We start from the raw sequence: 16,223 nt of genomic DNA, 5'->3' as shown, positions 1-16,223 counted from the left end.
TCCAGAGTAAACTTTGCTCTTGATTTTTGGACGTCATGTTGTCCAATGTTCTTGCTACACAATGGAATGGCTTAAATGTGGAGTTAAATAATAAATGTCAGCCACTTTAGCTATGTAAGCTGCAGAAATGATTACAGAGATAATGGTGAATTATCTCCGTTCCTATTCCTGCTGGTTTGAAGAGATCATTATGAAGTAACCCGCTGAGAGCAGATCAAAGGGAGGGACTGCGACAACCTGCAACGTGGAGGACATGTTTCTGACAGAGTAGCACTCTCCATTGAAAAATCTCCAATCATGTTTTCCGGCAGCTGATGACTTCATCGTATGATGCACTTCCACTATTATAGCTTTTACATTTAAAAACGTAAATATGCTTTCCCACATTCCTTTAATTATTCCAAGTTCACACGGACACTGTATGAGTATTTAATGCCAATGGAAAATGGAGGTAAGGGACCTGATGGGAGGGTTGGGTGGTTCCGTTGATGAGAGATTTCCTGCCTTTGTGCACATATTGAGAAAACACTCGACCTCCAAAATTGAAATATTCAACTGGATCAGAGTTTTACTTCAAATACTGTAAATGACTACTACATTCCTGGGATGCATATACATTGCAGCATTGGCAAGTGAAAAACTATCACTGCCCCAGAAATGTTACTTTATTGTGTCTGGATGTATCCCTTCTCCTCCCTATAACAGGTGGGCCAGTCTGAACAAAACATGAACATCATCACACACACAAGGCAATTATTAACATCTATACGTTTTTAAAAAGCCTTTCATATAAATTCTAATTCTTTGGATTTCCGTATATATTATATTAATTTCATCATCCTCCCTGCAAATGCAGTGTCATGTTCTCCTTGGATTAAAGCCACATTAATTTTGTTTTAGACAGCTTTGATGAAATGAGTAAAAAGTATGTAGTATGTGTATCATAGTATGTACCTCTAATGCCTTCAATAAGCTCACAGTTGGCTGTAGCTCACTAGATAGAGGAGGCTAAACATAAGGCTGGTGGCTCAATCCCTGGCTACTCCAGGCTGTGTGCCAAAATATGTGAATATCGATCTGAGCATGCTGAACTGCTAGTTACTCTGGAGTGTTAGAAAGAAAGCACTTGGGTGTAGCAAAAAGTGGTTGTATTAATGGATGAATGATGCACCAAGTAAAGCTATATACGAATCATTCTATTTCCCATTTAAGCTAAACCAGCTACTAACAGTATACTGGAGTAAAAACATGTAATTCCAGCTTGTGTTTGCTTATATTTGTTGCCATAAATATCAGAACACCAAACAAAGCGTTTCATGATAAACATGTAATGGTGTTGCCAGGTTTGGTCGTTCGCACTACCGTCCATGCACGCCTCACAAGCTGCTCTTTTATTCATTTATATTATTGACAGTAAATAAATATATTTTGAAATATTGTGTCAGTAACGCACATATGACAGCACCCCGGGTAACTGTGTAGTTGTTCTTTTTGTTCTTTTCTTTTCAGGCAGGCAGCAGTGTTTCACTAAATAATGCATCGACATCTGTTGGCACATGCCTCATATCCTAAATATCTTCCTACTTAAAGTGATACGGTACACTCACAAAACTATTGCAAGCCAACATTAGCACAGATTGCTTTGCAGTAATTTTCTATTAACAGTAATTTCCATTCATTAGATTATTAAAATGCCCCGTATAAATGTAGCTGTGAGTCTGAGCCTCCTCTGCAATTTTTCACAATAATGTGTTGGTAGCACATGAGTAATGGTGCTGAAAATGGCACCACAGTGATGTGTTGCTGTTGTGAAATGAAAGCATTTCTCTCTTGCTAAACATGACATGCAGTAATTAGCAAAACCTGCTGTTACCCGATGCCAGCAGATCGTTGACCAGAACGAGGAACTTCTCATCTGCCACTTGGGCATCAGTCATTAGGAACACGGTGCCAATATTCTTTACGCCAGCTTTCACGTAGAGGGACGCCAGGTCACTCTGGATGACAGGGAGAGTGAGAGGGTTGGAGTGGGAAAAGTGGCACCCAGAATAAGATTGGGAGATTTGTTATTTTGCAGCGATACATGCCCGAGTGCTTTCAGTTTATATACTGTGAGGATTATGTTTGGCAAAAGTGTATGCACATAATAAACTTTGTTAGATTTTAAATGAAACATGCTTTTACAGGATGATATGTTTGTCAAGTGCTCCTCTTCAAACCTTTAGGTCAGCGATACTGTAGCTTTTCCTCAAGGTGATCTGGAAGACCTCCAGATTGGAGATGAAAGCAGCCAGCCGGGTCAGACTCTGCTTGCCGCTGCCGCCCACTCCGACCAGCAGCACGTTACCCCGTGGAGACTCCAGGATTCGGTTTATCCGGCAGCTTCATGTGGAGGAGCAGACAGCCAGGGGTGGGAGAGGTGTGGGGGAGGAATGAATGAAAGGGTGAGACAAGAGAGCCGGATAAAAATGTCTGACTCATACAACAAATAGCAAAAGACAAAAAGGTTTGTCTCCTGCTCACTCTGTTCTAATACTAACTGTCACCACCGTCTACTCCAGACTGTTCCACTGACACGTACAGCAATGAAATATATCAAACATTACACTCAGCTGCACTGTGCTCCGGAGAATCTTTATGATTTTAGTAACACAAGACGTGTGTTGCTGTTGTGGATGAAATTACTTCATTATCGCTTCTGTTGCTCCGTTTGTGCCAAAAGACACTCACTTCAGCTGGCCTGGTAAATGTAATCTCTGACAGTTCAGTTGCTTCCTTTTCTTACACTTCTAATTATGATTCAGCAACTTTTAGAGCTTACACATCCACATTAGCAAGTCATAGATACATCTTCTGCTTCTATGCTTTCACTTCTAAGTTGTTTAATGTAAATTAAACTCAACTGACACATCGACTAAGATTTATTACACTTCAAACTGCATCTACTTCACCATGTCAATTGCCACTTTAGCCATTTGCATCTTTTACATTACAGTTAAGTGCTTTAAGCTCTTACCTGTAAATGTCGACTTAGTTGCTGAGAGTGCTTCGAATCACAGTGTAGCAGCTTTTGAAAGCTTTAGATTCAATTTTAACTGTCGTTGTGTAAAGCTCCCAACTTCTTGAACTGTGTTCGTCAACAGTACGGCTTCGTTTTGCAGCTGCTGTCAGTTCTAAAACTTCACCCATTTTCACTTAAATCTCTTCAAATGCTTTTATCTTTTTCACTTTAAACGCTTTCCGTGTCAGTCCTGGGCCGGACATGATGATACTTTAGCTTTTCACATCTGACTTTTTCTATCTACAATAAATGCTTTCACTTAATCTGACACCTGAGAAGGAGTCAGTTCTCTGATGCTGTAAACTCACTTAAGTGCTTCAATTTAGATCTTTTAAAATTCAAGTGAACTGAAATCTCTCCAATTAACAACTCAGTTGCTTTTTTCTCTTTCACTTTAATTGCTTTCACTGCTTTGGCAGTTGTTTCCACGGTTCAAAAATCAAGTGATACTTTTCATATTCAGGTAAAAGTTTGACTACTTGCAGCTGCTAACTCAGCTGTTTTCAGTGATAGTACACAAACTGCTGACTCTACTTCCTGCAAGGCTTAACTTGAAAATTTTCATCCTTTGAGATGCCATACTTCAACTCATCTACTTTTAGCTTCCACCTAAGATCCAATCAGTGCTTCAAACCTAATGTGAGTGTGTCCGGCTTACAGTTGCAGTGAATTTACAATTAGCTCCACATCTCATACCAAAAACAGATCAGATATGATATCACAGTTAGAGATTAACTATTTACAGTAGCTAAAGCCATAAATGTAAGAAAGCACACTTTTCTCTTTTCATTGGTTAACTTATCTATAAAATGATGAGAAACAGTTTCTGTATCTGTCTGACAGATAATCTTACTCCATGCTAACATTTCAGGAAATAAATCTATGCTGGCTGATAACAAGTGTCAGACATTAGATAGATAAAAGAGCTGACCTTTACAGAACAAGAACTTTGTGGTGGCATTATGACATCACTTTGAAAAAGTGCATTGAGTAAGCAGGCAGAACTCAGTCTTTTGCTTGCACACATTTTCTAACCAGTCATCACCTCCTTTACTAAAAACTTGTCCACATTAGTTTTTAAGAATGTTATTTTAAATCCATTGAATATTGTCCAAATATTGTTGTTCTTATATGTTGTTAATTATCCCACAAAAAGACCAAAATCAGTAAGATGTAGTCATGCTATTTTTCTTACTACGAACCCATCGATCACTAATTATTACTTTGTATACTGAATGTTAATCTATCTGCATAGACTGGAAAGAACTTTGGGTCATCTTCTGTTAGTTTAGATGTGCCGTATAAACAAAAGTCTTAGAATTACACATTTTAGAAGACTTTAAGACGGGAAACTGGCAAAATAAAAAACACAAAATAGGCTACAGAGGCCGGGGTGACATGCAGACTTTTTTTTTTTTTAAATTAAAATTTTTATTGAAAAACGTCGAATCTCTTTAGCATTTATTTCATCTGCTCATCTACTCGGTGAAGTGGCTGCTGTTACTTCTCTAAATTCTTTTAGTCTTAAAGACTTCTTAGTTAAAGAAACTCTCCACAGAGGACCAGCTCAGGAAGCTGCCATTTTGGGGAAGAGAAAAGCAGCACATCCCGTTCTAATCAGTCTAATTCTACCCCCGGAGACCTGATTGAAGCTTCAATCAGTTTAGGTTTGTTTTCTTAACAAGGTGTTTAAATAAGGCATTTTTATTCAGTTTGAGATTTTAAACCAAATATAGAAGAAATATTAGCTACATATTAATGTAACAAATCTGGATGTTATTTCTAGGAATAGAAATATTTGGCTGGTGTATTTGGCTTTTTGTGGAATTTGTTGACTGTTTGTAAAAATCAACTTTAATGATGACTGATTTTTTGATTCTGAATGTTGCAACCAAAATACTTTTAGACTGAGCATCCAGTCTGGATTAAATTGTCATGATATATGCTATTTTTTATTTTTTCACAGATTCACCTGTCTCTATGTTTGACAGCCTATAAAATGGAAGTGGTAATCCTAAAATACCTTGGAAGCCAGCTGACTGTCTTGACAGACAATAAAAAACCAGATAAAACATTTTTTAACTCTATCTGTAGTCCTCCTCCTCCCCGGGGTTTCAAACTTCCACTCACATGTGACCCATGGCATCCTCAAACAGCACGAGGTTTAGGGTGGCGTTGACCTCATTGTAGCTATCCAGCACCTCCAGCAGAGTTTTACTTAGGCTGCTCCAGGACTTTACAGCCATGTATCTGGCCTCCCCCAGACCATGGGCGAAGTGGCAGTACAGGTTCATCTCTCTGGTCTGCTCCAGAGTCTCCTCCATGTCCTCAGGAGGCACACATGCAAACACACACACACATTTAAGTGATAAACATACATACAGACCCACACACTACCCCTGTCAGCATAACATTAGTGTTAAGCCTAAACAGTCTGGACAGGGACACAGCTGAATATCACAGCTGCGCAGAGGGTGACCTAGTTCATTTTCACTCTGGCAAGTGTAGGGCCCCAAACATTTGACTGGAAAGACTCTGTGTGTCTCTTCAGGATGCTGGTTTCCTCTGAAAACAAATAGCTGCAGTAGACGTGATGAATTAGACTATTTTTCTACATTTTTTGCAAGCTTACATATTTATTACGTTCAGGTGTAGTATATAAAGAGACTATAAAAGTCTCTAAACATTGTCTTGTTTGCATGTAAAAATATAGCAGCAAAACATGCTGCATATTGCTCTGTGGCACAGGGGCAAAATGTCATAAGTTTACCTTAGTTGCCAGCTGTGAATACTATACATGAGCAGGGTTATTCTCTACCTTCTCCTTCTGTGTGTGTATGTACACATACACTTGTCAGGTTCTTCATTGTGGGATGACTAGTGTGCATGTGATAGAGCTAGGGAGTGCAGTGAGGGAGCAGTGGACAGAAAACCATTAAAATGTTTTCCAATTTGCCAGGCTGACAGCACGGACCCTGACAGGCAGACCCCCACACCACACTGATTAATATTCTCCCCCAACATTCCTTTTTCTCCTCTCCTCGCTGTGTTGGCCACTGATGTCCAGGTCCAGACACAGAGCAGGCAGCCTAATGATCCCGCCCTTCCCTCCCTCCCCATCCTCCAGCCTCCCGCTCTTGTCTTCCTTCGCTGAACTTTGTAAAACTCTCACCTCATAGAACTTCTTTACTGTGTCTGCCTGCAGCCTATCAAAAAGCTGGAAGTCCTGCTCCTCCACCAGCTTGTCTCTGTAGACCCGGTTCGACTCATGCAGGTAGATTTTCAGCAGGTCTAGGGGGGCTTTCAGACACTCACCGGTACAGAAGAGAATGCCCTGAGCAGGGAAAGGAGGGAGGAAGGTTTCAAGTTTCATTCCATTTATTCCACAACGAGGAGGGAAACACAGCACACTCACTGCAGGTAAATCAATGGATATTGAGTGGACAAGCTGTTAGGAGGTGTGTCAGATAAAACTAAGAAATATGGGATCACTTTTCTTTCAGCGTGTAGTCTCAAAAGTATTGCTGCGTGCAGAGATGGAAGAGTGACCAAAAAAATAAATAAATAAATGAGGCACAGACTCTACACATCATTCCCACAGAGGTTTTAAACACAAATCTTATGCTCTAACCTAAATTTTAATTGGATATCACTCATTTATTATACGTTTAATGCACTTTTTCAGATATGTGCTGGTTAACAAAGAATTTCAGATTTCATACATGACCTCCAAGGTATGACAGCAAAGAAGAATTTAATACAAGCCACACTGCAATCCAGCTCCACTCCAGCTCCTATTTAATACAATACTGACCTGATCAGTGTTATGTCTGTTCTTATTGATGCCAGCTCTGGAATGCACTGGAGGTCTTGCTTCTACTGTCTCCACTGCTGGGTTTCTAATAAGCACGTCTCAAGGAGAGGGAGTCGTGCTCAACAGAGCTAGAAACTAACTGCATATGGAAATTTTAGTCCTTTTTGACCATAATGGTACTAACTGAGCTATAATTACTGCCTTGCTGCAATTTACATATTTTACCTGTGCAGACACATATGCACACTGAAGACTTTGCAGAAAGTGTTAAGAGTCTTAAAAATAAAACTTTCAACACTTGTTGAGAGTAGATAAACTGAATATTTAATCCATTGCAGACACGAAAAAGTCAAGTTAAAATCAAAGAACCCCCCCACCTCAAAATTGGGGGGCATCAGTCTGATTCATCTTCTGTGGATTGTGAATATTTTGAGCAAAACCTGTGCCAATTCAATATGTAAATACAAAGCTATTTGATAAATGAAAATTTTGACAGGCTGATGAGTCAAGTAGCCAAGATTTCAAATAATGACATACGAATGAAGTGTTAGCCTAAAACTGACCAATCAGATTGCTCTAAATGCTGAATCAGACAGCTTTGTTTCTATTCTTGACTCTTTCTGATATCACTGAGGGGTATCATGCTATGATTATCTGGGGCATACAGACGTTCTATTCAAGTCTTGTGTTTATGAGGGGCAGCCAATCACAAGAAAGTTAGCTTAGAGAGGAGGAAGAAAGCTTAAACGTCTTCTTTAAGAGGCGATGAACTGAGAAGCTGCACGAAGGCAAGAAAATAAGGATTATTTTGAAATGTGAATCATGAAAAGCTACTCGAGGTTCAGAAATAAAAACATGGAGGAAATGGAAATGAGCAGAATTAGTCCCTATTAACAGTAAGCTGTGATGCATATCTGTTTTAAATTTAATGGCAATTGGAGACAACTAAAAATATAAACCCTATGGTGGTGTTTAAGGAAAAGTGAGAGCTTATTTCTGGCTATCATCAAGATTCATCTTCTTCTGAGTTTGGCCAGAAGCAGTAATTGCACTCAACAATATCTATAAAACAACTGAGCCAGCATGGCTGAACATGAATGTGTTTTTTTAATTTATTGTTTTTGTGGGTTTTTCTTTTCATCCCGTAAATTAAAACAAAAAAGTCACGACAATGAGCAGACGAGTGTTTAGTGGATGATTGATGATTAATGCATCTCTAGAGAAAGCCAGTATGATGCGACGGCTTTCCCACGGGGACGCTGACGATGAAGCCAGGCGGATCTCGTCACAGTCTCACCGCGTCACATAACAGGTGCCGTATAGGATGAGAACAGGCTGGAGAGGCGCCCAGGCACTGTTTGTTCCCCTCTGCACAGCGTTACCCAGGAGGCAGCGGCAGAGGCAAGCAGATGCTGTGTGTTTCCAGCCCCAGAACTTATTCTAATCAACAGAATCATCTCCGGGGGTAAAGCCAGCTGAGTCTGATCTGCCTCCATATCTAAGCCGGCTGAATGAGACAACTGGCTGCTAAATCCACTGTGTAATTGTGCAGATGGGAGGTGTGCTCTGGGTGTGGATGAGTGTTCTTAAGATGCAAACCTAGCCTGAGTAATGGACACCACTCCGGCTCTACCAAAGTTAAGACGTTTTCCACGAGAATGTGTGAATGATGTCATATTTTTGACTTTTAATAGATCCAGCTCTTTCTACTTCATTTCTTTGTTTAATGGTGTCAATCACGACTCCCCGCATTCATTGTGTACAAGTGTGCTTGAGCAAAACAAAACACCATATGGCACCTAACTCTACATAACAGTAATAATCACAGCCTTAGCTGTTAGCAGTATCACTTGAACAAACTGAGAGCAGACAGAACTTTGTTTTTCTTCTATCCAGCTGACTTTGGCATACTATCTCATCCTCTGTGCCCCTGATCTTTCATTGCTTTGTTCAACTCAGAGGAGAGGGATTAGAGAGCACTGGGTGTCGGCATGTATCTGTCTGTCGTTCTGTCTGCAGCAAGCTCGCTTTTCTCGTAGCCTGACAGCTGCTCCGAGCCCCAAACAATGCTTCCCCTGCTAACAAATGCACCCAGCTGACTATCTACAGAACATCATGCAGACATATTGTGTAGTCAGTACAGTTTGGCTTTGGTCTCTCTGCACCATCGTGTATTCTCTTTCTCTCCCTAGTCTCTGTCCTCCTCTTTCACTCCACATCCATCTTTCCCCCTGTCTCCTCCCTCGCCTCTCGAGCGTCGAGGAGCTCATTTAGGCTGACGTGGAGAAGACAAGCCCATGGATATGCCCGCTGGTCATGGCAGAGAACGAACGCTGGCAAACGGAGCTCTTTGACAATGCTCCCAGTCGGACGGCAAACTGTTTGTCTAGCCCTATTAGTGGAATTTGGCTACTGTACTTCACTTATAGTGCGTTTAATTTAACATCCACAGGGTGGAATGACCAAACTAAAGCCCAGGAAAACTGAAGATTTATGGAGACAATGTGTCTGCTCTCTGTCTACTCGCCAACTTTTTTAAGGACAGGGTACTTTAAAAAGTTGGCGAGTAAAGGAAGGTAAAGTTTAGAAAGTATTAGCTCCTGTTAACTATTCAGCAACCTCCACTAACCTTAGAACTTTGCAAGCAAACAGCAACAATCTTCTCAAGATGCAGCCTTGACTGTTTTGTGGACCCGCTCCTTTTGTCATTTTCAAAAACACCTTTACACAGACCACTGCAAGCTCCCACAGAGCTTCTAAGCTTGGCTTTCTGCCTCATTAGTGTTGATTATAATGAGACAGCTTCCTCTGGCTACATCTCCAAGTTTTGAAGAAAAGAGGAAAAAATCAATTACAAAAAAAGTCCTCCAATTATCTCAGCTGAGGCAAACATCTGAAACATCAAGCTAGTAAATACTGACTGACAACTATTTAGGCCTCATGGCTGAAATGAGAGGAAACGTTTGTACTGTCAAGCCAAATACTTTCCCACTTTTGAAGGTGTAAAAGCACAGAGGTATGGCTGGGAAAATACTGCCGAGGCAGAGCTGTAAGCTAAGAGGTTTCTCGCCTCTACCCACCTGTCCTCGGGTCTTTGCGGCGAGAACTGAGTAAAAAAAAACTTCAAATAAGCTCCAGGAGTCCATTTTCTGGCTTTCTTTACATTTCCTCTCAGGATGGGGAGAGGAGACAGCTTTGACATTGTTTCCTCTTTGTGGTTATTAGATGTCCGATCTCGCTGTGCAGACCAATTAAAAAAAAAAAACAAAGATTTTGATGAAAGAGGCAGAATGGCTTATTTAAACACTAGCTTCAAAGTGTTGTGGTGCAATTTAATTCCCAACTTTTTGACGGCAGTGATGTGTGTGATCTAGGACCTAGAAGCTAAGTCTTTAGGTGGTCAGGGCGAGTGCATTGGCAAGGACGATAAGTAGGCTTTAATCTTAAAGTGCAGAAGGCTCAGCATACTTCATCTGACAATCTGGTCTAAAAAGAGTCTCTCCTTGTGACGGCTGAACACTGACATTGCACCCACATTATGCAGTGATTTGCCAGGTGTGGTGGGATGGTTTAAAAACTTTCTCTGGCTCTCTCTTTTCTTTCTTTCCTTAAACTCAGTGAGGCCTACCACATTATCTGTTATAGAAAAGTACCCTAACCCTAACCCAGTGATGTAGGACTGTATGAATTTTGCCATCTAATATTGCTCTCTTCAGTGTTTGGCAATGCTAAAATATTTTTGTACTGTGTATTTGTCTATTCACTAAGTGTTGGTATTTTAGCAATGCCTGAAGGTCTAGCTATTCTAGCTTCTTGAGTTGCTGTTTCGAGCCCTCCAGTGTGCAGCACAGAGCTGTCTTTGCCATTCTTGCTTCTGGTGAGATAACCAAAGACACTCCCACATCTCCACATCACAGTGGTGTCCCCATTGGTTTTGCTGTTCTTCGGTCGACACCATCCATGGCGTGGGTCACAATAAATGTGAATAATAACTTTCCATCCACCCATAAATGAACAGCACATGAGGGTGCTGAAGCCTTTCCCAGTTGTAATAGGACAAAAGACAGGATACACCATGGACACCCATTCATTAACATTCACCTTCGGCTAATTTAGAATCACATATAACATGAAAGTTTTTGGATTGTGAAAACCAGAATTCCTAAAGTAGACCCACACAAGCACACAGAGGAACTGCAAACTCAGCTGGTCATCAGGTTCAAACCTCACTGTGAATCGACAATCGTAAGCACTGCATCACCACTTAAAGTAAAATCTTGATATTGTGACAAATATGCACAAATAACAATATTGCACATAACTGCGTTCCGTTTTGTATGCTTTTATACAGTTACACTTAGAGACTCTCCTGCTGCCTCCCTGCACTTACATTTTGTGCTCAATGAATATGAACTTGTCTACATTCTTCTGGGGCAGTAAAAGTTGTCACTTGAGGTCCATCATGTACCAGTCATTCTGAACCACACGATGTGCTTGGCAGACTACAGACAGATGATTGCTGTCCTTTTAAGCTTTTGCTAATGGCCTTTTTGGATTCAGCTGCCGTTTTGATTTTGATTGCTGGTAATTTTGGGCAGTTTTTGCTTTTAACTGACCGGCCTTGTTTGTCATGTTTGTGAGTTTTGCTTGTCCAAACTCTGGAGTGAAATTTCAGCCTATATGAAAAAAATCAGGATTATAAAAGAATCTAAACTAGCATAGTTTTACACCTATATATTCTGCACATAGTGCAAAACTCAGAGATTCCTCAGTTGGTCCTCTGTAAACTCCAAGCTAAAATTATGAAAAATCTAGTTCCTATAGCTCAGTGGCTTAAAGCATTAATTATACAACGGAGGGTGTTAAATGAGAGCCTGCCCTCCATGAAACCGTGGAGGATTCTGACAGAAATATTGCCCCAAAAGCTTCTCCCCTGACAGCTACAGCGCTCTGATATTATATTCATTTAAATACATTAAATCATCACTAACACCCGTGGAAGTGCAAATCCATTCTATTTTCTGTTACACTTATTTCAGACTTATTTCTGGCTTTCAGACTCAGCTCTTAAATCAATAATCATTTAGATGAGAAATTAGTGATAGAAGCCTGGCTCTACCCGCATGGGAAGCAGAGCCGTAGAAACAGAAAGGAGCAAGTTAAAAGGAGTGATGTGGAAAAAAGCTCCCAACTTTATGGAGGTAACTTCTTGCCTTTCGTTGTGAGAAGTTTAGCCTGAGGTCATACCTCTCAAATAATTTCTGCATGGATAAATCCTTCTGGTGTATGTGCTCAGTATGCATCACCTGGAAAATGTTGGAGAGGTCTCGCAAGTTAAAGATGTAGTGGAACTTGACTGCGGTGGGGAGGAAGGCGGAGGAGACGCGCTGGTGCAAAGCCAGGGCTAACTGCACAAGGGTGGAGCAGCTCTTCTGCAGGGCAGCACTGAAACCCTCTCCTCTCAGGTGCTGAGACAGAATGGAGGTGTAGATGGTGCTCAGGGCCTCGGCTCCGGGAAACGACAGGGCAAAAACTGAGAAGTGGCGCTATAGAGGGGGGCAGAGCATAAAGGAGGCAAGAGAAAACACATGTTTGTCACTTATTATGCAGTCAGTTTGCTTCCAGAATGAAACCAAGGGTCACCTTGTGGGTGTTTGCAGCAATAAGTGAAGAAAGGCTGTCACTCAGTCAAGAATGACTTTAGAATTTAAATATGACAGGGTGAATGTCTGGGTGTACAAAGTGTGTGACTTCAGGTCAGTCAGAGTTTGTGTCTATAAACAAAAGTCATTTTTTAATCTAACTGCAGAGGACAAGGTCAGAAATAATCTGCATTTAGCCAAGTTTCGACCCAGAGTACCAAAACTTTCATTTATTAAACAAAAATGTCCCTCATACTATTGGTTGTCTGCTGCTCCACAACAAGATAAAGAAAATTAAGTGCTGTGAGAAATTATTGTCACTCAAATTTTAATATTAGACAAAGATAACCCAAATTAATACAAAATGCAGTTGGTAAATAATTTCATCTATAAGGAGGGAAAACAAGCGTGTAATCAAACACAAGTAATCAAAGTCCAGACTTAAATCTGATAGAGATGTGTTGTCATGACCTTAAACAGGCCCTTCATGCTCAAAAATCCTCCTGTGGTTGAAATAAGACAATACTGCAAAGAAGAGTGGGCCAAAGTTCCCCCACAGCAATGTGAAAGACTCATTGCCAGTTATCGCAAATGCTTGATTGCAATTCGCTGCCAAGGGTGACACAACCAGTAATTAGGTTTATAGGACAATTACATTTTCCCATAGGGCCTGCTAGGTTTGTAAAGCTTTTTTCCCCACTTAATAAATTGAAATATTCCCTGGAGCAGCAAGTGCATGTTACTCCACAGTTAAAAAACAGTCCCTAAAAACATTAGTATTTACACCTGCTCTCTCATTCCACAAAGTTCATTTTTAAAAACATCAGAGACAGACGGAGTGTTTTACTCTCCTACCTATCATGTCTGCAGCACTGATAGTACAACTGCTGGAAATCTCTTCTGCTGACTCACCTCCTCCTGCCCCTAATAAAGTACACTAAATACCTTCAGATCGTTGATCTCTCTCTTCTTTAACGCTGTAGCCATGTACCAAAGTTTGCCCCCCAACCCCTTCATTGCAGGCATGTCTCACTAACTTTTCTACAAGCTGTTTCAGTGCAATGACAAGAGGCACCCTGACCTACCGTCATCTGTTCTTTTTCTACCAGAGGAAGCAATCGCAACAGTATCAAAAAGAATTCAGTCCAACAATCTTCCCTACAGTTGAGCATTACACTCTGGACCGGAATGTTCTGTGAGAACTTTTTGATGTTCATGCTAAACTCCTTTTAAATTGGAGTCTGCAGCATTGTTCTCTTATCTAAGCCCTGCAGCTGTTGATCTACTCCTTCAGATGTTAGATATGATGCTAGCTACAAAATCATTTAGTGACAATATGGCGAACAATGCTCAAATGACAACTAACTGATGTCAGTCTCATTCTGTGTTTTGATTCTTTCACTTATTAAATTCTTTATCTTTGACAGATGTTTGTTTTACCACATTTACTCTTTACAGCTTTACTGGTACACCTGTCTATCCTCTCATTCTCACATATGTATTCTGTCTTGATTCTGCTCTTCTCTCCAAAGCATGCCTCCACCTTCATCAACACACTGAAAGCAAACATTATATCAACTGGACCAGCCACCTTTCTGTTCTCCATGCACTTCAAAGCTGCCCTCACTTCTGCTTACTAATCCTCTGAATATTTTCTTTATTCACCTCCACTCATTCATATGTACATTTCCATCTGTATCCTTAATCTTCCTGGCCAGCTGCATATCTTTTCCAGCTTAGTTTCTGTGCCTCACCAATTGTTACAGGTCCTTTTCTCTTTCCTTATGTCCAGCCTCACATATAACTCACCATAATCCTTTAACCACCTTTCTCTTTGCCATATACCAAGCCTCCCAGTAGTCCTGTCTACTTTCTTCATCTCTCTGCTTGTTCCACTTTTTATTTGCCAGCATCTTCTTTTAAATAATCCTTTACTTCCTTATTCCAACAATTCCATTCCAAGACTCCTGTCCTATTTTCTCTGTGCAGAAAATACACTAAACACCTTCTTGGCAGGTTCCCTCACCACTTCAGCTGTACTTTCACAGTCTTCTGATAACTCTTCCCTACCACCCAGAGCCCGTCTCAGCTCCTCCCTGAACTCTGCACAATATTAGTAACAGTAAAGCAAGTAGAATAAAATTTTATTTTTATAGCACCTTTCGAGACAAAGCTCATAAAGTGCTTCACAACAGAGCCAGAGCATTAAAATTACATAAATAAATATTTATTTTTCAACTACCACCATTTAATCATTGCGTCTACTTTCCCTCGCTTCCTCTTCTTGAGTTCCAAAGCCAACATCCGAGGTTGCCTAGCTACACTCTCCTCTGACACCACCTTGCAGTCTCCTATCTTTTTTACACTGCACCTTCTGCATAGGATGTAGTTTACCTCCCTCCACTCTTATATGTTATCCTGTTTTCCACACTCTTCCTGAAATATGTGTTCAACACAGCCATTTCCATCCTCTTAGCAAAATCCACTGCTATCGGCCTGTTTACATTCCTCTCCTTAACCTACCCAACAGCTCCTCGTCATCTTTGTTCACTTCATGTCCACTGAAGTCTGGTCCAGTCACCACTCTCAGTCCACTAGTGATACTCTCTACCACTTCATTCAACTTACTCCAGGAGTCCTCTTTCTCTTCTAACTGACATCTAACTCGCAGGGCACACCCAGTGACAACATTCACCCTTCAATTTCCAGCTTCTAACTTCTGATCCTGTTTGGCACTCTTTACCTTTACAACACTATTCACATACTCTTCCTTCAAGATTCCTACTCAACTTCATATCTACACCATGACAGAACAGTGTGAATCTACCTCCAATGCTCTTGGCCTTGCGTCCCTTCCCAACAATACATCTACTGTCTTTCATTCCACTCTGGCTGCAACCTCCTTCTTAACCTTTCATCTCTATTATTTTCTAGTGGATGGTTCCCCATTTTACATATGGTCTCAGATTAGGCATGACAGTGCAGAGTCAAACAGCTTTCCCTGGGACATAACATAGAGGACTCTGTCCTCCCACAGTTTTACTGCTCTTTTGACATTGCTTTTACTGAGACTGTAACTGAAACAAGTAGATTCATACAGCAGAGACAGATAGACAACTGTGAACATGGAAAACAACTCTTCAAAGCATCAAACAAGTTAGTTTTTCTAATGGTTGTTGTTATAAAACATTTCTATCATGACTGTTTGTGCATGCTTTACATAAATGTTATAAACGCAGTGTACCATGTTGTAAAGAAAGTATTCTATAGTCAAACAATGAACCCAAGCACACCAGCAAATTAACAAAAGAGAGGCCAAAAAAGAAGCAAGGTGTTGCAGTGGCCCAGTCAAGCCTACACCTTAATCCATGTGGAATTAGTCGGTGGGACCTCAATAAACAAAAATTTCGCCATAACGATGCCATTAATAAAGTTATACAGAACATTATTACTGCACCTAAGCTACTGAATGGGGTGTACATGTTCTTTTACTTTAGACTGAAACCAATGTATTTTAAAAACTAGCAGCTTGATGTGAAGATGACTCCATACCACAACCCAGCTGTGATGTCGCTCTGCCACATTTGTTGGAGACGGGGCTGGATAAACCTGACATCACAGCAAAGCATGTAATAGACACGCTGGCTGGATATACTGTAAATAATGGAATTGGAGCTGCTCTGCTGGAAAAACTATGTGATGATAT

The 16,223-nt window shown here is 40.7% G+C and overlaps 1 protein-coding gene across 1 annotated transcript in view; it reads right to left on the bottom strand.

The window, feature by feature from the left end:
• Positions 1-16,223, bottom strand: part of dnah9 (dynein, axonemal, heavy chain 9) — a 160,965-nt gene that overhangs the window by 75,278 nt on the left and 69,464 nt on the right. The window contains exons 47-51 of the mRNA XM_063482191.1: positions 12,182-12,421; positions 6,234-6,395; positions 5,192-5,388; positions 2,220-2,382; positions 1,874-1,997 (exon numbers count right to left, since the gene is read on the bottom strand). Coding sequence (XP_063338261.1) covers positions 1,874-1,997; positions 2,220-2,382; positions 5,192-5,388; positions 6,234-6,395; positions 12,182-12,421 — 886 coding nt within the window. The remainder of the gene's footprint in view (positions 1-1,873; positions 1,998-2,219; positions 2,383-5,191; positions 5,389-6,233; positions 6,396-12,181; positions 12,422-16,223) is intronic.

This window comes from Pelmatolapia mariae, linkage group LG8, assembly GCF_036321145.2.
Source record: "Pelmatolapia mariae isolate MD_Pm_ZW linkage group LG8, Pm_UMD_F_2, whole genome shotgun sequence".
Taxonomy (NCBI): domain Eukaryota; kingdom Metazoa; phylum Chordata; class Actinopteri; order Cichliformes; family Cichlidae; genus Pelmatolapia; species Pelmatolapia mariae.
The sequence above is the reverse complement of the archived record's forward strand: the minus strand, read 5'-3'. Positions and strand labels throughout refer to the sequence as shown.